The sequence below is a fragment of the Pelodiscus sinensis genome, chromosome 24, assembly GCF_049634645.1.
Source record: "Pelodiscus sinensis isolate JC-2024 chromosome 24, ASM4963464v1, whole genome shotgun sequence".
In the NCBI taxonomy this organism is placed as follows: Eukaryota; Metazoa; Chordata; order Testudines; family Trionychidae; genus Pelodiscus; species Pelodiscus sinensis.
In genome coordinates, this window is record NC_134734.1 from 18,376,838 (window position 1) to 18,402,883 (window position 26,046).

At 53.3% G+C, this 26,046-nt stretch overlaps 1 protein-coding gene across 1 annotated transcript; it reads right to left on the reverse strand.

Moving 5' to 3' along the window:
• Positions 1-7,924: 7,924 nt before the first annotated feature.
• ETV3L (ETS variant transcription factor 3 like) lies at positions 7,925-13,693 on the reverse strand. Its single transcript, XM_075908299.1, has 5 exons — positions 13,633-13,693; positions 12,841-13,078; positions 10,782-10,968; positions 10,276-10,399; positions 7,925-8,980 (listed from the first exon to the last, which is right to left on the reverse strand). Exons 1-5 carry the CDS (start codon positions 13,682-13,684, stop codon positions 8,346-8,348), a joined length of 1,236 nt encoding a protein of 411 aa, XP_075764414.1. The 5' UTR covers positions 13,685-13,693; the 3' UTR covers positions 7,925-8,345.
• Positions 13,694-26,046: the final 12,353 nt, after the last annotated feature.

Here is a 26,046-nt window from a genome sequence, read left to right on the forward strand (position 1 = left end):
CTGATGCAGTATTTTCACCTCCGTTTACACAGCTTTAAGCACAACCCTCAAGTTGTGAGGCAATGGAGTGGCAAGTAAGTCTCCAGCTGGGTTCCCAAAAATTGGAGGCAACCAAAACTTTTAGCTGCTTTCAAAAATGTCAGCCTTACACTACTCATGCCTCAGTTTCCCCATCCACCAGTAGGAAGAACAGTATTCACCAGACCTTTATAATGTTAATTCTGGCTCCCCCTTTTTAACCTGGCTTGGGTATGCAACACCTTTCTGGCTCCCTGCACTTCTTAGCTAGTCCACTAAGAGGCTCCATGCCTTGTTCAATTCCCCTTCATCCTTGAGTTTAACTCATCATTGTAACAGGCCTTGAGAGCTTCATCTGGAAGGTGCAAAGTGCTGAATGTTCCAACTGGGATGAGATTTAACCCTTTCACATACCCCTTCCTTGTTTGGACACCCATTCTACTCCCAAAACCTCCTGGGGGGGGGGGGGGGGGGGGGGAGTAGCAAGATTGGGAGGAATTAACCCAGACCACACCTCCTGGGGGGGGGGAGTGGCAAGATTGGGAGGAATTAACCCAGACCACACCTTAAGTTGCTTTGACATCCCAGGACAAAGGGACTAGCGTTTAGGGCTGGTTGGAAAAATATCTAAACTGTCTTCTATGAGAAAATGTCATTTCCCTAGTTCCCATAATTCCCCCAAACTCCCATCAAGTTGTTTAAAAAAAATGGATACTGAACATTTTGAAAATGTTTTTTAAAAACTACTGGAACATAAAAAATCTTTTGTTTCAGAACCACTATTCATTTCTAAATTGACCTTTATTTACATAGAAAAAACAAACCAATTAAAAGGGTCAAAATCTAAAGGAAGTATTTCCAATATAATTAAAAAAAATTCTTCCTGAGCCAAAGTTTTTGGAGAGGAAAAGAGCGGGAAGAGTTTCCTTTTGTGCACCATTTCAGAATTTTGGCTTTTAATCTTGCTTGAGAATGGAGACTTTGCAGAAGCGTGGCGAGGTTGTTATGCGCCTGGGGGCAAAAGCAAAATTTCCGCCCCCTCCCCCCGCCACGCAGAGGGGCCCCAAACCTGGCACACGGCTGAGCCCGACCCTGGGAGGAGGAGACGGAGCTTGCACCAGTTTGGGGCTGGGCCCCCGCACACACTAACCCGCCTGCAAAGATGGAGGAGGGTGGGGCTGGGGGTGGAGAGGAGGCTTCAGCCTGCGGTGGTGGGCAGAGGAGGAGCAGGCGAGCCGAGGGATGACAGGGGGAGCAGAGGGGGACTAAATTGGCACCCCCCAGCGTGGCACCCTGGGGCAATTGCGTGCCCCCCCCCCCCCCGCCCTTGAGACTTTGACTTTTTTTCCCCAAAATCTCATTGCTGGAAATCCCATTTTCTGAGCCACTCATTTAGAAGTCACCAGGATGGTGTCAGGCAAGGAGGGCGGGGGGAGTCTCCAGAAGACACAAGGGAGGTCTTCAGGATCTTCTGAGCAACTTGGTTCTTCTGACACTTGGGGTGCATGTGGCCTCAACCAACCGCCATCCGAGTTGTTGATGGAACGTGCACCCCAGCCAGCTACAATGGGGGGGGGGGGGGGTGTCTGCCTATGGAATGGCCCAGGCCTGCCAGTGCTTGGAAAGCCAGAAATCCTTCCCCATTGCCACCCTCCCGTTTTCTTGCCCAGGTACAAGCTAAGACAGATTGAGCCAGGACCGTGGAGGCCTTTAGAGTAAGATTTAAATCATGAAGCCATTTCTGGTCCGCAGCAACAAACAGTGCCAAAGCCTCAGGTGTTACGGGGAGGCAGCTAGTTCTGATCAAACCTTAAGGCTTCATTGTGCTCAGAGCCAGGACAATCCCTGCCTGCAGGCCAGGGCCTGACGCACATGGCCTCCCGCCTTGTCTTCAAACTTCCCTCAGAGAGCTATGGACCCTTGCAAGACTCGTGGCCTGTTGGTGCGTTTCTTAAAGCCCCAGCTCCTGGACTCATGTGACAATGGGGGGGGGGACTCTTGGTCAAGAGCGCCCTCGGAGACGTATCTCCTTCAGCTAGGCCTCAGCTCCTCTCCCTCCGCCTCCGCAGCTGGTTGACCTTTTGGCCAGGAGCAGGACACCCTCTTCTGCACCTCCCTGCTCCGATCCCTGAGGAAGTGCCAACATCTGTTCTTTGTCCTTGCTTCCTTCTAGAAATACCCTCCCATGGCTCCAGCTAGACCTTCCCTTGGGCTACCACGGAGAACCTATCCCCTTTGTGACGGCGCGTTGGGGGTCCCCCGTCTCCTGCACCCCGAAATGGCACAAACAGACTGCACCAGCCGGTGGAATAGAGGAAGTTTATTGCCTCTCCAGGATACAGCACAGCACAGATGTAATCTGGTCACAGAGCTGGGCTAGGATGCCTCAGGCCCCCTTGAGATGGGGGAGACTGGGCCCCTAAACTCCAGCCCCTTTCCCTAGGCTGTCTCCTCCATGCTCTCAGACAGCAACTAACTCACTCTCTTCCAGCCCTGCCCCCCAGCCAGGGCAGCCTCCACCTTCCTTTGTTCCTCTCCATGGGGGGTGTCTGGCCATACTGGTTTGCATAGTGACTCATCCTGTTTTGCTGGGTCCTGGTACCCACGGCAGCCAGTGGAGGTTACCCCAGAGCCAGCAGCATAGAAACCAGCCAGGTACCCCCACTACGTCACACCCTTGTCTTCTCTATTCCCTGCTGCAACTCTCTCAGCTGCTCTGGCTGACCAACCAAGCTGCCTCTGATAAGATATCTGGTCGCCTGATCCAACCAGGAGACCTAACTGGGAAGAGGTGAGGCTGTGCCCATCTTCCCCTTCAAGGGGCAAACATGCCCAGCAATGAACAAACCCCCACAACAGGGCAAGTCAGCTACAAAGCCCTCTGATCCAGTGGTACCATTACTTTCTGCTACAGGGTCCTTGTACCTTCCACTGAAGCTGGCATCTGCCGGAGACAGGACTAGACCAATATGAGGGTTGGTGTGGTCTGCTGCGAGGTGCATGGGAGCAGTTTGATCTAATCCGCTGTGGCTTCTGCAACTGAGACATGCTTTCTCTCCGGCTTTATGCAGGCAGCGGTGAAAATAACTTACAATTTCTTATGGATACTGTCTTGCTGCAACTCAGGTCCCTGCCAGCTCTTTAAATAGCTCCCTGCTGGCTTTTGCTGCAGCTCAACCAGCTCTTGCTGGAGCTGCGTACCCAGGCTACCTGCTTACTTTCACCCAGGGAGATCCTCTGACCTATGTTCTGTGGGAGGTCAGAGAGCTGAGCAGAAGAGTCCCTCCTGGCCTTGAAATCTACAGTTTTGTGAACATTGTTATGTGTATTGTGGCAGTACCAGGGGGCGCCCCAGTCCTGAAGTAGGGCCCCATGGCGCTAGGCACTGCACAAACATTGATAAAAGGCCATGTTTTCTGTAAGCTGGGTGCTTGGGCGGCTGCTAAGGGGAAATTCCAATGCTGCCCAGCTGATAGCTGAGCCCCTACAGCAGTGTTTCTTAAACTTTTTAAGACCGAGGAACACCAAACAATAATTTTTTTTATGGGGAACACCAAGGATTTTTTGTTGAGAGGAAAAAAAAGGTGGGGGGGGGACTTTTTTTCTCAAAGTTATTGAGAAAAAAAAGTTGCCTGCCCCTTTAAGGGTGGCCATTTTGAATTCTGTTGTTTTCCGTGGCACACCTCCGTGTGCCACGGAACGCAGTTTAAGAAACACGAGCCTACAGCTTGGTTTGTGTTTCTACTAGTGGTGCACATCTGCACATGCCTCAGTGCACATAGAAAAAATTATTCCACCCATGGCTGGAAAAGAGTAGAGGGCACATTGATCAAAGTTGGTCCCAGCTCCATAGAACTCCCAATAGATCATGTCCAGCCTCTTGGATCCCGCTGCTAGAGTAGTAACGCTCACAACCCACCCATAAAGGTTGTCACTTCTGACTGTGGCAGACTCAGAGGTTTCTAGGCCTATCACGGTGCTGCAGTTACCAGCAGGGGCCCCCCAAAGATCAGTGCACCCCACTACCCCCATCAGCACCCACGCTAGTAATCAGCCCCAACACAAGCGGGCGGAATCATGTGGCCTTAAACTGACCTGCACTTGTGTGACTGGGGTTACAGCAGGTTCCCATCCAGACTGGGGTTCTTTTGCATTGGAGGCTGTCACCTTCTGAAAGTGAAAGGAAAATAAGGGTTCCCCCCCCCCCCAAAGGAGGAGGCAGCATAGTCCAGAAGTTAGAACCATGCTCTGACTTAAAATCCGGTCTCTTTGTTCAGGGTGCTGCATGTACACATTGCAAGTGACAGTCCCTGTCCCAAAGAGGCTAAATAGCCCAAATGGGACAATATTTCCTAAGCAGTCTATCCCTACCGCCGCCACTGGCCTGCTGGGTGACCTTAAGCCACTCACTTCCCCTCCCCGTGCCTCAGTTTCCCCAGGTACATAATGGGGATCAGGAGGCTACCCCTCCTTTGCCAAGTGCTTTGAGAAGAGCTAGGTAAGAGCTAGGGATTATTCAAGAAAGGGTGGGGAGGGGAAACTGAGGCACAGAGAAGGGCAGTGATGTACCCAAGATTTTCCATCTAGGAAAGTGCTACTTTGGGTCAATGTTGGCCCCATGACCTAGGTCCTCATTGTGCTCTCCGACGTCTCCAAAGCTTTATTTAGGAGCGTGTCTATTAACCCGGCTGTAATAATGACAGGCCAGTTGGAAGCAACTCAGCGACAAGCCAGGTTGGTCACTAGAGGTCACTAGTGCCATACACACAGTTGAGCCGGGTGGCTTTGAGAAGCAGCAGTGTAACAGAAACACCTTTGACGAGGCTCCTCCAAGCCAGGCCTCACTCCGTCTTGCACGCGCATGGGAGGGAAGTTTGGCTCCCTTCCTGCCTGGCAAAGAACGTCAATCAAAGCAATGGAGAGGGTGGGAAACATCCTAGCTCCATACCCACTGCTGCCCCCACCGAGCTGGCTCACCTCACACACCCACTCCCACCAGCTGTTTAGCAGGCCGGGGAACGCTGGTTTTGTGGTGAAGGAAGTGGTCTAGGATGCCAGAAAGCCACGTTCACGTCTTGGCCCTGCACATGTCCTGCATGACCTTGCTCTAGTCCTTTCATCTCATTTGTCCCCAGTCGCCCCCCCCCCGTAAAATTCACTCAGGCTATGTCTACACTGGCCACTTATTCTGGAAAATCAGCCGCTTTTCCGGAATAACTTGCCAGCTGTCTACACTGGCCCCTTGAATTTCCGGAAAAGCACTGACGATCTACTGTAAGAAATCAGCCACTTTTCTGGAAATACTATGCTGCTCCCATTCGGGCAAAAGTCCTTTTTCCAGAAAACTGTTCCAGAAAAGGGCCAGTGTAGCCAGCACAGTAGTGTTTTCCGCTAAAAAGCCCCGATCGCGAAAATGACAATCAGGGCTTTTTTGCGGAAAAGTGCGTCTACATTGGCATGGATGCGTTTCCGGAAAAAGTGCTTTTCCGGAAAAGCATCCTGCCAATGTAGACGCGCTTTTTCTGGAAATACTTATAACAGAAGACTGTTCCGTTTTAAGCATTTCTGGAAAAGGGTGCCAGTGTAGACGTAGCCTCAGTGTCTGCCTTGCTAGTTGGTACTGATCTTGTGGGAATAGGCACCAGATCTCCTACGCCTACATTAGTACAGCACCAAGCGGCCTGATTCTGCTTGAGGCTGGTCTAGCTGCTACTCCGTGACCAAGAACCATGAGTCAGCTTTTTAGAAATGGCCTCTGGAGGGGGTCTTTTCCGCATGGCAACATCTCACTGGGCAATGCACAATACTTCATCTCCTTCCCACCTGCACTTGGATCTCTGGGCCCAACCATCACACATGCACCAAATATCCCCATCCGTGTGATCAGCTGAGTCACGATCCGTGTGATCAGCCGGGCCGACCTCCGGCTTTCCTGAATTGATACCTGTTTCGTGGCCAATAGCTGAGGTTCTGCTTTTCAAAGTACATCCCATTTTGCATGGCTGGGGCTTATAGGTTCATGTCTAGCGAGGACCTAGGTGATATAAAAAGCACCACCTGCTGGCAGATAGGGAGACATCTTTCTGGTCATGTGGTCATTTTCTGTCAAGAATTTGGACATGAAGGATCCTCCCTCCCTCCCCTCCTCCCCCCGCAAATGACAGGGGTGGTTTTGTTCTTACCTCCCCACCACTGCCACGGATGGGGATTTGGGGAAATAACAAAAGACTCTTGTCTACAAACCATCTTTATTCACCAGCTTTGGTTCCAGCCTTTGTACTACCCGGGCGAGACTAGACAAGCCGTGCACATTTCACTGACAAGCCGTGGGGTGGGGATGGGGCATGGCCGGATGGGCGCAGCGGGGAGCATAGAAGGGCGTTGCTGCACTGGGGTTTGTATATACGGAGGAATCAGGCTGAGCTAGTGGGTGGGCTATGGAACTTCTTGGGTCCAGGGACAGCCAAAGAGAATGTACCTGTGCTGACGCTGGAAGGAGCAGCCTATAAAACATCCTTGGCAAACTCCTGCAAGTTCAGGGCTTCCCAAGTACCCCTGTCCTACTGAACGGTCTTGGCCGGTGTTCCCTCGAAGCTGAGCACTTGGGTGGCTGCCCAGGAGAGATTCCAATGCTGCCCAGCTGATTAGCAGAGTGCCCACAGCTGGCAACAGGTGTTCCCACTGGTGGTGCACAGCCACATGCCTCGGTGCATATAACAAAATTTGTTCTGCACTGCAGATGGAAAAAATTAGAGGGACCATTGGTCTAGGGACCTTACAGGGAAAGCACCCCTGCCTCAACGCTGGATGTTCCTCGACTTTCCCCAGATTTCTGCAGGGTGCAAACAGCACAGCACAAAACCCGGCTTGAGATCTGGCAGAGGAGTGAAGAGGGCAGGGCAAAGGGGAGCAATAGCTAGGACTTCGCAAACACCTCACACATGTTGGAATAAGAGGGAGGGAAGTCGAGAGGAAAGAACCCCCATCTGGGTCGCCCGGCAAAGGAACCTGGGACCCTGAGCAATTCAGAGCATGTCCCCATTGAGGGTTGGGGAGAGGCAGACGGAAAAAGGGGAAGAATAACGTTATAGGGGCTGTTGAGTGTTTATGGGGAAATATTGAGTCAATTTCAATCTCCCCTTCTGAACCCTTCCATAGCAAGCTGAGGCAAGAAGTTGATGAGACGGCTATTCCCCTCCCCACCTCACAGGCTGCCTTCACACGGGAGTGGCTCCTGCTTCGCTCCATTGGAACCGTGCTCCATCCCTGCGGATGATCCAGTTCTGGTGTCCTGAAGCCCAGGCAACGTTTTTCCTTCTCAAGCTTTTTTCCCCCACAGAAAGCTGATATTGAATCAAAGCTGAGGTTGCTGCGGGGGAGGTCAGGCAACATTTGGGGCTACCGGAGAGGGGGTTGTGTTAAACATTTGAAATTTCTTGGCTGCAATTTTCCCGTTTCCAAAACCGGAGAAATCTGGGGTTTTCCCTCCCGCTAGCCTTTCTGAAGAAAAAGGGGCAATGAAAATGAAAACCTTTTAGTGTTCATCTGTTTCCGCCCCCCTCACATCCTCCCCGAAACCCAGCCTGTTTGCACATCAGCTCTGGTCACTCGGGTTGCCAGATTCTTTCACAAAGAATCCCGAACATAGTGGGAGAAAAAAGTGGTAGAGCAAAAAAAAGCAGGAGACCAAACTTGCTGAGCCAAAAAAAAAAAAAAAAAGGTTGCTGCGCCTTTAAATCCCCACACTCCCCGCTCCCCACTCCTGCCAGACACAGCAGGGGAAAAATGTCCCTGCTGACTTCCTGTCGGAGAAAAACCCAAAATACCTGACATTTGATATGTCCAATATTTTGGGGTTTTTTACCAGACTCTTAAATTACCGGACTATCCAAGGAAAAACCGGACACCTGGCAACCCTACTAGTCACCACCCAGAAGAGCTGGGGTCAGATGCCCGACGGGCTGACCCAGACGGATCACAAATGTGGGAGGGACCCAGACCCTGCAGAAGCTGAGGATGTGTTGGAGGTGGATGACGTGTGATTCCAGCGACCGGCATGGTGCTTTGAGACCCTGTGAGCAACCCAGAGGCCTCTGCACCTGCCTCGCTGGCCCTCCTTCAGGGAGGTTTGGGCGGAGGGGAAATCACTGGCAGACCCTGGTGGCTGGTTTGCTGGTGGCTCTGATGCTGGAAATCTGCCCCCTCGGCCCAGAGGCAGGAGGAGCGGTGGGTTGTGGAGACCTGGTTGTTGAGGGAGCTTCTGGAACACCGAGGTCCCCTGGGATGGTGGAAGGAGAGCTGGCAGGCCCCTCCCGTGCCCGCCTGTCTTAGGTGGCATCCAGGGAGCAGCCAGCTTTAAAGCCAGCCAAGCAGGGGAGGCTGGGGGAACCCATGGGATGAGCAAGCTGGGGGCGGCCTGGTAATTCTGGGGCGAAATGCAAACCCTCGCCCCTCCCGCCGGCAGCCAGACAGATGGTGCCCCTGGTCTGAGGCGGGCCCTCCAGCTCCAGCTCTGCTTTCACGCCCAGGCCGTTCTTGGCAGAGGCAGGCGCCTTTCCTTCCCCCTCAGGCTGGGAGAGGTCAGGCAGGAACTCCAGCCTCTCCCCTGCCCCTGCGCTCCCGGGGCCCTGTGGGGTGCCCAGTGGGAGCCCGGGGACCGCTCTTCCCTGCAGCCTAGTGGGTGGGAAGCCAATGCCCATCAGGAGGGTTTCTGGTCTGGGGAGTGGGGCCCTCTCCTCCAGAGGCAGCGCTGCCCGGCTGCAGTGGAAGACGTGGCTGGGGAACCAGTCGGGGGGTCTGGGCTGGGGACATGGGGGAGGGGGACAGAGCTGGCGGCTGGCGTGGGGGCCAAGGCCGGGGGGCGGGAACGTTGACGGAAAGGCAGGCAGGCGGGGGAACTTGTCCTGCGCCCCCACGCAGCAGCAGGCGCCGAAGAGGCTGGGAGAGGAAAGCGAGCTGAACCCTACGGACAGGAACACAGACAGGGAGCAGAGTGAGAGCCTCCCAAAGCCAACACCAACCCCCCCACCGCACCTCCCCAGGCAGCCCCCACTTCACCATTCGGAGTCACCCCGGGGTGCCCTGAGCAGTGGGCTGGGAGTCAGGACGTCTGGATGCCTTCCGGACTCTGCCACTGCCCTGCCAGGCAACCTTGGTCAAGTCACAGCGCAGGTCTGTGCCTCAGTTTCCCTTCCCATCCTTATTTATTCAGACTGCAAGTTCTTTGGGGGCAAGGACTGTCTCTGCCGCTCTGCAGTGCCTGGCACCATGGGACCTGGCTCGCAGCTGGGGGAGGGATTCTCTCACGATGTGTCTGTGCAGCACCCGGCACGACGGGGCCCCGCTCTGGCCACTAGGTGTTGCCATAGTCCTGAGCAAGCTGGCGTCTGTGCCTATTTGTCACAGCCCTTCGGCCCTTTCCTGGCAGCCGGGCTGGGGCAAAGCGGGTGTGCAGCCCCTGGCTGGAAGTGCTCCTGTGTCCTGTTCTCCGCCTGGGGCCTGAGCAAGGCATATCCAGGCTATTCTGTGTCCCCGCAAAGCCCTACGGGGTCATCAGCACAGCCAGACACTGCTCTGTCTGTCTGGGCTGCACCCCGAGGCACCCCGGCGTGCTCTGCAGCCCAGGCTGCTGGGAATTCACCTGTAGAAAACCAGGCAGCGCTCTGCGCCGGTGACACCTGCATGCTGGCTGAGGCTGCCCAGAGGTTTCCAGGGACAGGCCGATGGGGGAGTTGAACAGCAGGGAGGGAGGCTTTTGCCCTTCCTGAACCTCCCCCCACTCCCACGGCAAGACACCCTGCCCCCCGCCCCAGTTTTAGGGCCCCGCAGCCCTGGATCCAGATTTCAATCCCCCAGTGCAGGGGCGTTTGGATCCTGGGTTTGCATCCACTGGTCAGAGTTCGCCCTTGTGAGGCACCCAGGGCTGGATGGTCCAGGGCCTGGCACCCGCATGCAGCTACTTGCCAGACACTGCCGCTGGGACAGGGGAGCAGCTGGACCCTTCCACTCAGGGGTGGAGGGGGAGCTGTCTGAGCCCCGCCGGGCCCTTGTTTACCTCTCGGTGTATGAGCCCCAGCTCCTCCCCTGATCTGGGACACTAACACGCGTGCATACTCTCGCACACGCCAGTGCGTGCACACACACCCACCTGTGTGCACACTCATGCACACACGTGCACATGGATTCCACCTGTCAGAGCTCCTGGAAAGCTCCTCTCTGCCCCGGCACTGCTCCCCCCTCTCTTTCAGAGACACTTACGGGGCCCACTGGCAGTCCCTTTCTTGTGCCCTGTGCTCGCCACATCCAGCGGGTCCCTGAGGCCTCTGGGGAAGGCCAGCTGGTCGGCCAAGGCCTGGCGGGTGAAGATCATGTCCTGCAGGAGCTGGAAGAGGAATGTGCTGTGCAGTGGGGTGTCAGGAGCCCCATCTTTAAGGTCCCATTAATGAGCCTGGGGGGCCTGGGGCAGTCCTGAGCTGATGCCTTTGCACCCCCACCCATGGGGCAGCCTGTGACCCATCCCACCCATTCTGCCCCCAACCTATGGGGCAGTCTGAGATCCCACCCCCATGCACAGGGTGGTGTGTTCCCCCATCCCATCCCTATGCATGGGGCAGTTTGTGACCCGCCACACCCATGGGGCAGCCTGTGATCCATTCCACCCATAGGGGAGTGCATGCCCCCATCCCTATATATGGGGCAGGCTGTGACCCTCTCCACCCCTGGACCAGTCCGTGCCCCAGCCCAGCCGCAAGCCCTGTGGTTACCTCGCTCTGCATGCTGGCGGTGACCACAGCTGGGCGGTACATGCTGGCGGCCCCCAGCAGCAGCGGCGGGGGCGGGTAGCGCACGTCCCACAGTGGGTAATTGATGAAGATGAGTTTGCTGAAGTTAAATTTGTAGGTGAACCGCTTGCCCTTGGTTTTGTGCAGGATGCGCTTGTTGTAATAATACCTGGAGGGGAAGGGAAGACCCTGATGTGTGAGGGCAGCAGAGGGTGGACGTGTCGTAAAACAGACAAGCACCGTGACATGACGCGGAGAGCCAGGAACCTTTTACATTGGAAAAAAAATATTGAAATGTCCTTCTCTGCCCTGAGCAGAAAGCGCTGGGCTTTAAGGCACAGGCCTGCTTGCTAGGAGCGAGAGCAGAGATTTCCATCTCATCTGACTTGGGCCTGTCTGTCTGCTTTCCCTCTGGGCTGCTCTCCGCTAGGTGGAGGGGAAAAGAAAAAGAAAAAGAAAAAGAAAAAGAAAAAGAAAAAGAAAAAGAAAAAGAAAAAGAAAAAGAGAAGAGAAGAGGTCTTCTCCTAGAAAAATAAAAGAGATAAAGGCTCTTTCTCTCACTCGCTGCCATAAGAACATAAGAAAGCCCACAGTGGGTCAGACCAAATGTCCAGGTAGCCCAGTGTCCTGTCTTCCAACAGTGTCCAATACTAGATGCCCCAGAGGGAATGAACAGAGCCGGGAATCATCAAGTGATCCCTCCCCTGTTACCTATTCCCAGCCTTTGACAGAGGCAAGAGACACCATCCCTGCCCATCCTGGCTAACAGCCATGGATGGACCTAACCTCCCTGAATTTATCTAGTTCTGTATTGAACCCTGTTAAAGTCCTGCTCTTCACATCCTCTGGCAAGGAGTTCCACAGGTTGACTCTGTGTTGCATGAAGAAAATCTTCCTTTTGTTTGTTTTAAACCTGCTACCTACCAATTTCATTTGGTGACCCCCTCATTCTTATGTGATGGGAACAAGTAAACTTTTCCTTGCTCACTTTCTCCATGATTTTATAGACCTCTCTCCTATCCCCCTTAGTCTCCTCTTTTCTAAGCTGAAAAGTCCCCATCCGTCCTCTTATTCCCCTTCTTTCATCACCTCTGTTTCCCTGCTCCTGTGGTTCAGGCATGGATCTGAGTGCCCCTCCAAGTCCATCCAAGGTACAGACTGAGCTAAAGTCTCCCCTTCTGCTTTCAAAACTCTGTCTAGATTTCACAGCTCACCTCTTGTCTACGTGTAAGAGACTAGGACTTTTCAGCTTGGAAAAGAGGAGACTAAGTGGGAATATGATAGAGGTCTGTAAAATCATGAGTGGTGTGGAGAAAGTGAATAAGGAAAAGTGATTTACTTGTTCCCATAGTCTAAGAACTAGGGACCACCAAATGAAATGAATGGGCAGCAGGTTTAAAACAAATAAAAGGAAGTTCTTCTTCACACAGCGCACAGTCAACCTGTGGAACTCCTTGCCTCAGGAGGTTCTGAAGGCTAGGTCTAGAACAGGGTTTAAAAGAGAACTAGAAAAATTCATGGAGGTTGAGTCCATTAATGGCTATTAGCCGGGATGGGTAAGGAATGGTGTCCCCAGCCTCTGTTTGTCCAAGGGTGGAGATGGATGGCAGGAGAGAGATCACTTGATCATTCCCTGTTTGGTTCACTCCCTCTGGGGCACCTGGCATTGGCCACTGTTGGCAGACAGGATACTGGGCTGGATGGACCTTTAGTCTGACCCAATATGTTCAGGGTCTGGGGCTGAACCCCCATAAAACCAGGGGAATTCAGGTCCATGTCTGGGTCAGGTCCATGGCTCACCGGGGTCGTTTCATCCTGCATCCTCGTGGTAGGACTGCATTGATGACTCTATAATGAGGTTGCTAGGGCCGGACAGACCCTGTGGTTCCCTGTAGCCGGGGATTGCATTACCAAGGACCCCGAATCCAGGTGTGGGTCAAAGCGTGGCTAGCATGGGCTGCTCCCAATCTTCCCTTTGATCTATAAGCTGCCTTTCTGCCCTGGGTGGAGACTGATTTCCCATGCAGTCCCTTCCCCACACCTGAGGGCCCGGCTCAGCTTGTCGTAATTCATCTGCGGTTTGCATTTCCTCCGGCCCCACAGCCGCGCCACCTCGTCGGGGTCCTTGATCACAAACTCCCCGTACTCGCCCTGCTGCCAGGCGATGACGTGACGGAACTCCTCCTTCTGCAGCAGCTCCAGGATGAAGTGCCACAGCTGGATCTGACGGGAGCCGGGGCTCGATTCTGCCTTGTAGGCCCAGTCTGGGAAAGCCAGCCCTGCAGAGCAAGTGAGAGCATGGTCACGCCCCAGCTATGGGGCCGTCAGCGGCCCTCAACCTCCCCACAACTCCCAGGGAACTTCCCGTCTTCAACTCCTGGCTGTTAAACAGCTGCCACGTTCCTCCCAGAGGTGGCTGCATTTCAGTGCTGGGTGATCCCTGTGCAGCTTTGCTGGGAGGATGTTAAACAGCTTGCAGTGTTCCACCCCAGAGGTGGCTGCATTTCAGTGCTGGGTGATTCCCGTGCAGCTTTGCTGGAAGGATATTAAACAGCTTGCAGTGTTCCACCCCAGAGGTGGCTGCATTTCAGCGCAGGAGGAATGTATTGCCTGTAAAGTCTTCTGGGAGTAAAGATGCAGCATAAATGTACCAGATTGTGGTACCTCCCAGGGAATGCAAGTGCTTAGCACTTCTCAGGGCGGGGCCCACAGCTCCCTAACTGAGCTTTGCCCTGGGGCGTTACAGGGACTTGGAACAGCTCCACAGGAGGAAAGGAAGATGCGTTTTCCTCTCCCACCTTGGAATTTTCCCCGGTAATGTTTGTATTCTCACCTGAAAACCAGTAGGAGCTGGGGACCCCCTCAGACACGCAGCCACAGTGCATCTTACCGACCTGGGAAGGCGCAAAATCAAAGCCATCACTGCAGTGAAATGAAACATGGGCTCAGATGCTGCCAGGGCACTGCCACTGTCAATGCCTCCAGAGCACAGTATGGTCGGTTTAGCACAGGAGACAGTGCTCATCAGTGGTTAGAGCAAGGGGGCTGGGAGTCAGGACTCCTGAGTTCCATTCCCCAGCTCCAGGAGAGATATCCGGTGGTCAGAGCAGGGAAGGAGTGAAGACTCCTGGGGTCCAGTCCCATCTCTGCCACTGACTGGGTGTGTGGCCTCAGGCAAGTCATTTTGCAGCCTTCTGCCTCAGTTTCCCCCCTCTCCTGGGGGATTATTCCCTAGCTCGTCCATGCATCTGCCACCAGTGCTAAGAGGAAAATGGTCTCTCCACCCATTCATATGCTGACAGTTTGGCTCCCTCAGGGATCTCTCCCCGTATTTCTTGCAGGACTCGTCCTGCTGGGTGGCACACGCCATTTGCATAAGGCAAGGAAATAAACACAGAGTGCATGCGTTTAGGTTGCTGGGAGCCCTGGGCAAAAGGCTCTCAGGAGCGCCAAGAAACCTGCCACCACGCCTTGGGCTGGGGTGTTCTCTCCAGCTGCCCCTCCTAAACCCCGAGCCATGGCAGGCGAGCCCTGCCCCGTGACCCACGCAGGATGTGGGAAGAGTCATGCCAGGCCAAGAGGAAGCGAAAGGCCTCTTTCGTTTTACATCCCCGCCCTCAGAGGCATTCGGGATTCAAGCTTTCCCGTGCCGGTGCGTGCGTGCGTGTGTGCGTGCAACAGCATGTGTGTGTGCATATGTGCGTGTGTGTGTGTGCATGCAACAGCATGTCGGTGTGTATGTGTAAGTGACATCATGTGTGTGCGCGTGTGTGTGTGTAAGTGACAGCATGTGTGTGTGCATGTGTGTGTGTGCGCGACAGCATGTGTGTGCATGCGCGACTGTGTGTGTGTGTGTGCATGTGCAACAGCATGTGTGTGAGTGCGACAGCATGTGCATGTGCGTGTGTGACAGCATGTGTGCGTGCGTGTTTGTGCGACAGCATGTGTGCGTGTGCAACAGCATGCGCGTGTGTGTGTGTGACAGCATGTGTGTGTGTGTGACAGCATGTGTGTGTGTGTGTGCGCAACAGCATGCGTGTGTGTGCGCGACAGCATGCGTGTGTGCGTGCGCGACAGCATGCGTGTGTGCGTGCGCGACAGCATGTGTGTGTGCGCGACAGCATGTGTGCGTGTGCGACAGCATGCGTGCGTGTGCGTGACAGCATGCGTGTGTGCGTGTGACAGCATGTGTGTGTGTGTGCGCGCAACAGCATGTGTGTGTGTGTGTGTGTGTGCGCGCGCATGACAGCATGTGTGTCGGGGGGGGTGGGACAGCGTGAGAACGGCTCTGAATTATTAGAATTACCATTCCCACTGGTCCAAGGACCCCCCAGGCCAATGGGGGGCAACCCAGCCCATCAGGGTTCCGTGTGCGGCCCGCGAGACGGTTTGTTTACTGGTGCCCACGCACAGGGTTGCAGAGTCCCCTGCTTTCTGTCCACGTTGTTTTCTTCCTACCCGTGTTACTAAAGGGACACACGCAAGCCCCCAAGAGCAACAACAACAACAACACAATCCCAGCCCTGAGGCTCTTGCAGTCTGAGGAATAAAATGGGTCCAACCATCTCACATCTCTCTATATTTTAGCGTCTGTCTGCGAGTCCATTTGTCTAAGAACTCCTCCTAAACGGGCAGAACGAGAGTCGCTAAATTCGGGAGGCAGCTTCCTCTGATCAGAACTTACAGCAAGGTCGGAGTTTGGCTGCGCCAGAACAACTGGAAGCCCTGGGGAAAGGACTGGTTTCCATAATATGGAAACAGGGGCTGCTGTTCAGGGGGATGAGATAGGAGAGTGGCCACCGGGGGCAGCGAGCCTGCAGGGGAGAGCTACCCTGCAGAGGGTCCACTGGGGCGGCCGCACCACCAAGGGAGCAGCCAGCAGGGATGGGGCTATGCCGTTTTGCCTGCCAGCACACTGGTAAGTAGCCCTCCTACCCCAAACCCTTCCCCCACCAGCAGCCCTTGGCCACAGCACTGGGAGCGGGCGGGGGGACGGACAAAAAAAGCACCTGGAGGACTGGGGGAGGCATGGGGGGGAGAATATAGGCCCCTGGCGGGCTGGGGGAGAGACCTGGCCTGGTGGGCTGGCGAGGCACTGGCAGGAGAGAACAGGGCCTGCTGGGTTGGCGGGCAAGTGGGGTCCCCCTCCTGAGCCTCTCCTCACCCCAAAACCTCACTCTTGCACCCCCCCGGCCTCCCACATCCTGCACATACCCCCCCACATCCCCAAGGCCCTGCCCTGAAGGACCTGGGCAACGCCAGGCAAGCCTGCTCCTAAATAATATTGTCCAAATCAAGACGAAGAGCTAAGGCCCAGAGTACCATGAACAACCCACTGGGCCACCCATGACGACACGACGCGAATGGAGAACACCGTCCAGTACAACGTTCTGAGGTGCCGTGTTCACGCCAAGGCTCCTGCATTCGGTTCTGGCCCGGCCAAGGGGGTCTTAACGTGGTTCTAACGGGCATTTACTCTCCCGGGAAGGCCCCTTTCCACTGCCAGAGCAGCGGGCAAACGAGACTGAGGCCCCGTGGAAATGGGCGATGCTCCCGTCAGGATCAGCACCACAGGGTCTGATCCTTACAGGTCCCTTTACGCCAGGGCTGTGGTCCTCTTGCCGTGGCTCCATAAAGGAGCCAGAGTGGGAATAGGAAACAAGCCCACGGCACATTCGGCCTCTCGGAAGTATTTTCCAGACTTGAACGGGGTCACCCGGCAGGGTGGCGAGCACGGAGAGATGGCCGACGCTCGCTCCAAGCCTGCACTGCGACGTGAAAGCGCTGAGGGAATACATTTGTCGAAGACCAACCGGCAGGAGCCAGGGGACTAAAGGGAACAAGCACCGCAGGAGAGGGGCCAGGAAAGCAGGCGGGTCGTACAAAATGCGAGGAGAAACCCCAAAGAATTGGTCAGCGCTAGGCAGGGCCGGCCCACAACATTCTGGCACCTGAGGCGGGGAGCTCAAATGACGCCCCATACGCACCAGCAGCAGACACAATTTTCTACACTCTGGGCCCTCCCAATTTTCTACACTGGTGGTGCCCCCCCACCATCTGGCACCTGAGGCGGCTGCCTCAGTTTGCCTCACGGTAAGGCCAGCCCTGGCGCTGGGTGCAAAGGACTAGAGGCTGAGGGAAACGGGGAAAGAAAGAGAGAGAGAATTGAAGGGTGTGTGTGGGGAGAGAGAGAAATAGCGAGCCATCTAGACACAGTTCTGGAGAGCCGGCTGGCAGGCACGATCCCACAGTGAGTCTCAGTTGGACACACTCGACTGGACTTAGCTAGTTTTTCCTATCGCTGCTGTAACTCCGAGGGTTGTGTAACTTCACCACAGATCAATGCTACCGCCGCTGCAGAGGATGCATTCCCTCCCCGTGATTGCTACTTCTGTGGATTTCCCCGTATAAGGCAGCCGGAGAGGGAGCCGGCCAAAGCCTCGTGCACCCTCAAGACCTCGCCTAGACCCACCACACGCTATAGGGAGAGTCGTGCCTTTCAAGCCTTTGCATCACACATCTCCTTGGCCAACATCCAGAAATCACATCTATTGTCTCCAGTGCCAAAGGAGCTGTCCCTCTGCTCTCGTCTCCAGGAGACACCCTACACTTCATTGTCTACAAGTTCGTCAGCCGGTCTGAACGCCTTTTGTCTCCTCCAAAACACCGCTGCAAACCAGGAGTGGCGACACACTGATGTGTTACTTGGGACCCGACAGTTCTGAAGCAGAAGGGAACATTTTGTAACAAGTCCCGGGCTGAAAAATAAATGGAAGGACCTTCTTGAGAACTTCACCCCTCCTCCCCCAAGATCTGGGTCTCCAATTTGTGCCAATTTTTCAGTCACTCTGTTGTGATTTCAACTTTCCTCCCCACGTCCATTAAGGTTGTTACATAAGAAAAAAGCATCTTATTTTAACTGAGAAAATGGCTTTTTTGATTATGATTAAAAACCATTTTCAAGCCTCTGAACACCTTTCTTGATTTCAAACATCGTAGGGGTGACCCAAGCAAAAAAAACCCATTTGCCCTAAATTCCTGAGAGAAACTGTTGGCAAAGAAAAAGAAAGAAAAAGAAAAGAGGGCGAAGATTTGAAAGAGGCTCCTAGAGACCTTGGGAGCTCTTAGATCTGGTCTTTACCTACCTTGCTGCTGAGATGTGTATTTCTGGGGACTTATTTCAGCTAGACGCTGTTGCCTGCAATTAGAAATGAACAAGAGAGGGAGAGAGTCCGAGAGTTTTAAGAAGATTCTTCTTTATATAGAAAGGAGGGGGAAGGGTTAATTTTAAATCTTCTTACCCCCCTGCCAGGGAAGAGAGGGAGAGAGATCTCCTACTCCTGAGATTGGAAGGGTTTGGGATTTTCCTGCTGGTTTTCCGTTGGCCTACAGAAAAAATGCAATTAGTCCCTCAGCATTGTGCTTTTTAAATGGCTAAGAAAGAAACAGACAAGCAGCAAGACTGTATCATCCTAGCCAAACTCATCCGCAGGGAGATGCTGGTGAAGGGAGGATCAATCAGGGCTTGTAACCAGCCAAGAGTGACTCTGTTTTTTATTTTTGCAACATGAGAATTTAAGAATATTCATGGTTCAGTTGAGACAAAAGGCCACCCTCTCGGGGTTGTGAATCGGTCCAGCACCAGTTAAGTCAACAAAGGAACTTTGAGTTCCACCTGCTGAGGTTCTGGTCTGGTGCATTAGAGCAGGCGAGTTCTGAACAGAGGGTATGTCTACACTACAGAGTTTTGTTGGAAAAACAACCGTTTTTCCGACAAAACTTGAGGACAGTCCACACTGCAATCACGTTCTTCCGCAAGGAAATCAAAAGAACAGAGGGGTTTTTCCAGCATTGCTAATCCTCATTCTACGAGGAAGAAGCCTTTTTGCGAAAGAGCTTTTTTGCCAAAAGGCGTGTGTGGACGGGGAAGGGGGAGTTCTTTTGGAAAAAGAGGAAAGAGGAAAAAGCACAGGTGTCCTGGTGGCTATTCCGTCCATAGCAATCACAGCTTACGTGTGAGAGAGCATCCATTCAGTCTAGACGCTCTTTTTCGAAAAAGCAGATCGCTTTTTCCATGCACTTTCGCAGTGTGGATGCTCTCTTTCGGAAGAAGTTTTTTTTGGAAGATCTCTTCTGAAAAAAGCTTCTTCCAAAAGGAGCCTGTAGCCTAGACGTAGCCAGAGAGAAAAGTTGGAGTTGGTACATTTCATATCCTTTGAGCCCCATAGGAACTGTATAAAAAGAAGAAACTTTCTATCATCTTATCCCCAATTAACAAGACCTGACTTTTCCCACTTATCCACATGGAGAAATGGGACTTATGCAAAAATAGTTACGGTACTCATTGCATGTGAGATTCTCTGTGTGCTTAATTGTGTGTGAGATTCTCTGTGATTATCACTTTTCCAGGACCCACTGATCCCAAGAAAATATTATTCAAATCCAGTTTGATGAGCCAGTTTGTTTTTTTTTACAAACAGCTTCTTCATAACCTCGTTCCGCCAAAAAAAAAAAAAAAAAAAAAAATCCACTAGAAGAAGAGAATCCATAGGATGCGATGCATTTCATATGAGTTCCCTTTTTTAACTATATTGTTTTTTACCCAAACTTCCCCAAGATTTTTCTGGAAAATAAAACTAGTTGGGTTTGAGAATAAAAACCAAACAAAATAGGACAAATCTGCCCCCAAACACTGTAAAATATTGTGGGAATGTTACTGAAATTGGCAAATAATATTGTGAAAAGTAAAGCAAAAATATAAGAACATAAGAACAGCTACACTGGGTCATGCCACAGGTCCATCTAGCCCAGTGTCCTGTCTGCCGACAGTGGCCAGTGCCAGGTGCCTTGACGGAATGAACAGAACAGGGGACCATCAAATGATTCTTCCCCTGTTACCCATTCCCAGCCTCTGATAGAGGCTAAAGACTCCATTCCTAGCCACCCTGGCTAATAGTCATTGATGGACCTAACCTCCATGAATTAATCTAGTTCTTTCTTGAACCTTGTTAATGTCCTGGTCTTCCCAACATCCTCTGGCAAGGAGTTCCTCAGGTTGACTATGTGCTGTATGAAGAAAAACTTCCTTTTGTTTGTTTTAAACCTGCTACCTATTAATTTCATTTGGTGGCCCCTAGTTCTTATGTCATGGGAACAAGTGAATAACTTTTCCTTATTCACTTTTTCCACTCCAGTCATGATTTTATAGAGCTTTCTCCTATCCCCTCTTAGTCTCCATTTTTCTAAGATGAAAAGTCCCCATCTTGTTAATCTCTCTTCATATGGGACCTAGGGATGTAAATGACTAGATAACGAGTCACTTCTCTCCCTTGCTGCCTCTATCGGAAAGAGGCAGAAAGGGTACAGAGGGAGATGAGGGGGGTGCTTCAAAGCAGCAGCGCCATGTGAAGCCTGGGGCCAGACCCTGGGCTCCATGTGGTGCTGCTGCTTTGAAATGCTGCATGCAGCCCAGGGCCAGCTGAGAGTCCCGCCCGACCCCTAGCTCCATGTAGCGCTGCCGCTTTGAAACACCGCAGGGAGCACAAGGCCAGTGGGGGCCTGCTTGAGTCACCCGCTGGCCCTGTGCTCCCTGCAGCGATTTCGCCTTTGAAGTGTAGCAACAGCTATGGGGGAGGGGAGGCTGTTGCTATGCTTCAAAGGCGGAAACGCCCGTATTGACTAATCGACTAGTCGATACAAATTGCATCCACTATTTGATTAGCCAAATAATCAACATTTTACATCCCAAATGGGACCCGTTTCATACCCCTCATCATTTTTGTTGCCCTTTTCTGAACCTTTTCCAATGCCGATAGATCTTATTTCGAGATGAGGCGACCACGTCTGTATGCAGTATCCAAGATGTGGGCGTGCCCTGGTTTTATAGAGAGGCAATATTATTATTCTCCATCCCTTTTTTTAATGATTCCTAACATTCTATTTGCTTTTTTGACTGCCGCTGCACCTTAAGTGGATGTTTTCAGAGAACTCTCCACAATGACTCCAAGATCTCTCTCTTGCGTAGTTATAGCTAAATTAGTCCCCATCATATTGTATCTATAGTTGTGGTTATGTTTTCCCAAGTGCATGACTTTACATTTATCAGCATTAAATTTCATTTGCCATTTTGTTGCCCAATCACTTAGTTTGGTGAGATCTTTTTGGAGCTCTTCACAGTTTGCTTTGGTCTTGGGCGGTTGAGTATCATTTGCTAATATGGCGAAAACGCAACATTAAACCAAAATCAATACAGTTATTCGGACCAAAAAAAAGTCTTTTGCATTGGCAGGAGAAAAAGAAAGGATGGAAAACGATTAGCCACGTGTTTTGGTGGACGCACTTTGCATTTGGTTCACGCAGTGTAAACGACTGCTCAGGAGCAGACTTGGCCCGATAGTTGCTAAGTAAAGGTCCTTAGAAAGGACCGGTTGATTTCAACAGAAGTGGGATTCTGATATCTCACACACAAAGATCCAACACAGCGGCACGCCACCGAGGGCCCAATCCTGCAAACGCTCCTTTTAGATCAGTCCTTACACACTGAATGGTTTTCATTTACTATAAAGTCAAACCAAACAGATTTCTTCCCTCGTCTGAGTACCCAGGAAGTTTCTCGCATTCATGGGAGCGCGGGGGCTGTCAAAAAAGTCTGTAGGCAGGTGACAGGGCATTTGGCAGGTTCTAAACAGGCAACTGGCTTTGTATGCAACGCAGACTCAATACAAAAGCAACTCTGGCCTTGCTGCAACCAGTGGGCGATTTCCTACAGATTTCAGCAGGCTTTGGATTAGGCACACGCCGATTTGATAAAAACCGGATTCTCTCCAGATTCTGAACCAAAATGTCATTGAGGAGGGGAGGATTGCTGTTCAACACCCCTCTCCCAAATGGAGCTATCCAGTGTGATTTAATTTTCACTCACATTCAAAACAACAACAGAAAATCATTGCTATGGAAATGGGTGAGGGAATATTCCCCGGTCAAAGTTCTCCACTTCTTAATACTTCCAGCTCAAGGTAAAATTGACCAATTCCCTTATCCCAGAACTTGTCTCTTTCGGGACAGATGCTCACCTAGCTAGCGTCCCCAGCTCCACGTTCGCATTTTCCTTTGATTTTATTTTCTGGATGTTACAGTCAAATAAATATAATAAAGACGATTCTCTCTGCTTGGGTTAAACACAGAAATGCAAACAGGCCACCGAGGAAACCAGATGGTAGGGGAAGAAGCCACGAAAAGCACCTCTCTGTTATTTGATTGGCATTTAACGTTCTGAATAATGATTTTATTATTTCTTTCCCATTTTTCTTTTTTTTCCCCTTCGCTTTATTCTGTCTAGTCTGTTTTGTTTTTTCCTTTCATTCATTGCTTCTTGTTTGCATTATTTAGAGCTGGACTGTGGTTTGGATTTGAAGGCTGTTTGAAAAGTAAAAGGCTGCTTCCCAGATTCATCGAAATGAAATTAATCAGAGGGGTGGCCGTGTTAGTCTGAATCTGCATAAACAACGACACGTCCTGTGGCACCTTGTAGACTAACGGATTTATTGGAGCATAAGCTTTCGTGGGCAAAGACCCACTTGGTGCTTCTGACGAAGCGGGTCTTTGCCCACAAAAGCTTATGCTCCAATAAATCAGTTAGTCTATAAGGTGCCACAGGACGTGTCGTTGTTTATGCAGAAATGAAATCGTGGCGGTTTTCAAAACGGATAGTTCCCTTTCCATTTAGCAAAGCCCCCCACCTCAATATGCGGCAGGGTTTGCCTTTGCCTACGCCGAGCAGTTTTAGAAGCTGGAGAACGCAATCACAACTCCTCCTCATCCTGCAAAAGCTTCATCACGCAGGTGACTTTGCTGATGGCATTGATCTCGCCAGGCCCGTGTCCAAGCGACCACTCTGCTAGTGCCAAAAGGGTGGGGTAAACGGGCCTTAGCGTCGCTCAGACTCGGGCCCACAGAGAGAGGGCGACGTGGTGAGGAGCCACGTGGCAGGCGTGATGAAGAGGGAGAGAGGATGAAGGACGGGGGAAGGGAGAGACGGGCTGATGGGCTGCCAGGTTCGTGTTATCTGCTGCAGCAGAGTGCTTCCTGATTTACACCACGGGGAGATCAGAATCAGGAACGGATTCTGAGGGGGGAGCTGGCCAGTGCTCTAGCAGGGCAGGGAGCTAGGGGGGCTTCCAGGGAGTGAGCCCCCCCCACCGCACACACTATCCTGGCAGGATGCAACCTACCTGCTCCCCCGGGTTATTCTGCCCACAATCAGGCCCTGACCCCGCAGGCTTGTAACGAGTTGTCAGAACGGCTTGGCTAGACTGAAACCAGGCTAGCCTGACACCAAGCAGAATGTGGCCCGGTGTTTGTGGGGACAGCCCTCAACCCAGCCCCAGGTAAGCAGTATACATCTGTCCCGAACTGCCCGCAGACCGCCGAGGGGCTAGAGCGTAGTGCGGGAAGGAGGGGGCCAGGACTCCTGGGTTCCAGCCCCAGCTCTGGGAAGGGAGTGGGGTCTAGTGGTTAGTGCGGGGCGGGGGCAGCTGGGAGGCAGGATTCCGGGCCGTGCCACAGACTGGCTTGCAGGACCAGTCACCTCCCCTCTCTGTGCCGAGGGGCAGCGCTTTGTGTTTTCAGGCTGCACCCCTCCCCCCAGTTTGGTTTCCAGTGGCTCTGTCCCAGCGTGCCCTGCCCAACCCAGGGCAGGGGCAGGATGACACCCCGGGGAGGCGAACGTGGCCATGGGGGGGGGGGGGGGGAGATGGCAGAGACAGGGGGCGGCTGGAAGAGCCTTTCCGGCTTGGGAGTGCAAACAAACAGGCCAGTGGGGCGAGACTTGGCTGGCTTCCTGCCCCTTTCTCTTTCCCAAATCCACCTCCAATCTCCTTAGCCAGCCCCGCGCAGCCAGCCCAGGGCGTTTCAGCCTCCACCTGCTTAGCAGAGCGTGGGGGCAGGGGGGGAAAGAGGGTCAAGGGCCTGTTTGTTTAAAAGCGCCTAATGCTATTAAAGCAAGCCGATTAGGGGACATCGGAACGGCCAGGAGGTGGGGGAAGGGGCGGGGGGGGGGGGGGACCCGGGCTTGGGCAGGCTGCTCCCTACCTGGGGGAGCCACGAAGGCAGGGGCCAGATCTCCTCTGATAAGGGGACCCGGCCCTGGGGGAGAGGGTGGCCTGACAGCTCCGTCCTCTGACGAGATACTCCATGGAGGCACAGCGAGTGTGGACACCCCCCCCCCCCATTTACAGAGTCACTTTCTGCTCCTGGCCCAAGCAGGGACAGAGCTGGACGCCCGGGTTCCAGGGAGTGTTTCTTACGGGCGGCGCAGGGGACGTGGCTTCTAATCATGGCTTGGTCAGAGCCAGATGCTGCATGTTCAGATCCCCTCTTCCCAGGTCTTGGCTACTGAGCAACGTGGGAGAATGAGGGGCCAGGAATCGTGGGTTCCAGCCCCAACTCTGAGAGGGGAGTGGAGTCTAGTGGTTAGAGTGGGGCAAGGGAGGCTGGGAAGCAGGACTCAGCTCCCTTTACCCCTCCGTGGCGGCCTACAGGGGCCTCAGCGTAACCAACGCTACGTCCTCTATCCACGCAAGGCCCCTCCCTGAGTCGCGAGTCAGCAACCCGGCTCCGTGGAGGAGAACACCCAGCGCTTTTCATCCATAGCGCTCAAAGCACTTTCCGAAGGCGGGCAGTATTCCCACCGCCCCTTCGCAAATGTGGGGAAACTGAGGCACAGAGTGGGGCACTGACTTGCCCCAGCAGAGCAAGTATCGGAACCCAGGTCTATTTAGCCCCACCTCCCTCGCTCGAGCCCCTAGATCAGTGTTTCTCCACCTTTTTTATAAAGTGCCCCCTTTAAAACAAATAAGTACCCCCCCTACCTACAGTTTTCAGACACACAAAATTTGTTTCTACCGTTGCAACACATTCGTTTAAACAACTTCATCGTAGCTGGGCGGGCAATCACATTTCTGGGGTGTAAAACATACAAAAATAATAAAGCGCAGTAAAACTTCAAACAAAAATTCAGTTTTCTCCAAATTTCAGTTGTGTTGACGTATCCCCCAGACTTCTCCAGTACCCCCAAGGGTCCTCATACCACTGGCTGAGAAACACTGTCCTAGATAACACTTTCGGAAAAACTGGTCACAGCTATGAATTGCGACTGCGCTAACCACTAGCTCCCACTTCCTTTAAACACGCATCTTGCCTTAAATCCTTCCCTGCTTCTGCCTCCTCGCCTTGCTGCCTGTCTAGTTTGCCCCTTTGTGGGGGGAGTGATCTTTTAACCTCCCCTCCTTGGGGGGCGCTCAGAACCCGCAGTTGGATCTTCAGCTCTCACACAACCGTTCACACCAGCCCCCCCCCCCCGGAGGGCAGGCCTGATTCTGGTCTCACTCCGGTGTCAGGCCAGAGGGGCTCCGTCAAAGTCCGGGGGGTGGCTGTGCAAGGAGTGGGGGGAGAATCAGGCTCCGGGCCTCGCTCAGTGGCTCCCCCCACTTAAGTCTTTACCCCGACTCTAGGAGCTGACTCTTCTCATTCGCTGGCCTGGGTCTCTCGGGGACGTGGGATTTAAAAGGCTTCTGTAACACGGTCAAATAGAAACCTTAAACGAGGTGGGGGCGGGGGGGAAGACACAAAGAGGATGAAGGTCACTCGGGAAGGTGAACGCCTGGAACCTGGCAGGCCAGACCAGGCTCCGCAGGCCTGGGTCTGGGCTATGAGAGCAAGGGGCAGACCCGGGGGGCAAAGCTCGGAGCTGGAATCCCATGGCCAGTGGCCGAGCCTGGCTTTGCTCTCTCCCCGCTGTTCCTTTCTCCGCTTCCCCCCGGGGCTCGGTGGTTATGAGGCATCTCCGGAGGGGGGTGATTATAGGGCTCCACAAAGCAGGGGGAGGACAGAGGAGCAGGGGAGAGAGAATGGCGACAGGCTGGGAGTCGGGCAGCTTGTGTTTTACTCCTGGCTCTGACACTGAGCTGCCGGGTGACCTTTGGCAATTCCCTTCCTGTCGCGGCTGGCTCTCCCAGAAGCGCCGTGGGGCAGGGACTCCCTCTCCCGGCATGTGCACAGCCCGCAGCCAGACAGGGCCCGACTGCCTCAAGGCATTGCTGCCGTACCGAAAAGCGCATCTCTCCTAACAAGCAGCTGCTTCCAGTGAGTTCCCCATCCTCCTGCTCTGGCTCTGTTACTGAGCAGACAGCCCCAGGGGCTGGCTGCCAGTCACAGCCCCGTGCCGTGCCTCGGTTTCCCCAAGTGCATA

Bases quoted from the DNA above. Each gene is read 5' to 3' on its own strand.
- ETV3L (XM_075908299.1), bottom strand. From the start codon at position 13,684: ATGCACTGTGGCTGCGTGTCTGAGGGGGTCCCCAGCTCCTACTGGTTT. The intron at 13,079-13,632 runs GTGAGAATACAA...CTTGCTCTGCAG, and splicing joins CAGCTCCTACTGGTTTTCAG to GGCTGGCTTTCCCAGACTGG. The intron at 10,969-12,840 runs GTGTGGGGAAGG...CTTCCCCTCCAG, and splicing joins AAGCTGAGCCGGGCCCTCAG to GTATTATTACAACAAGCGCA.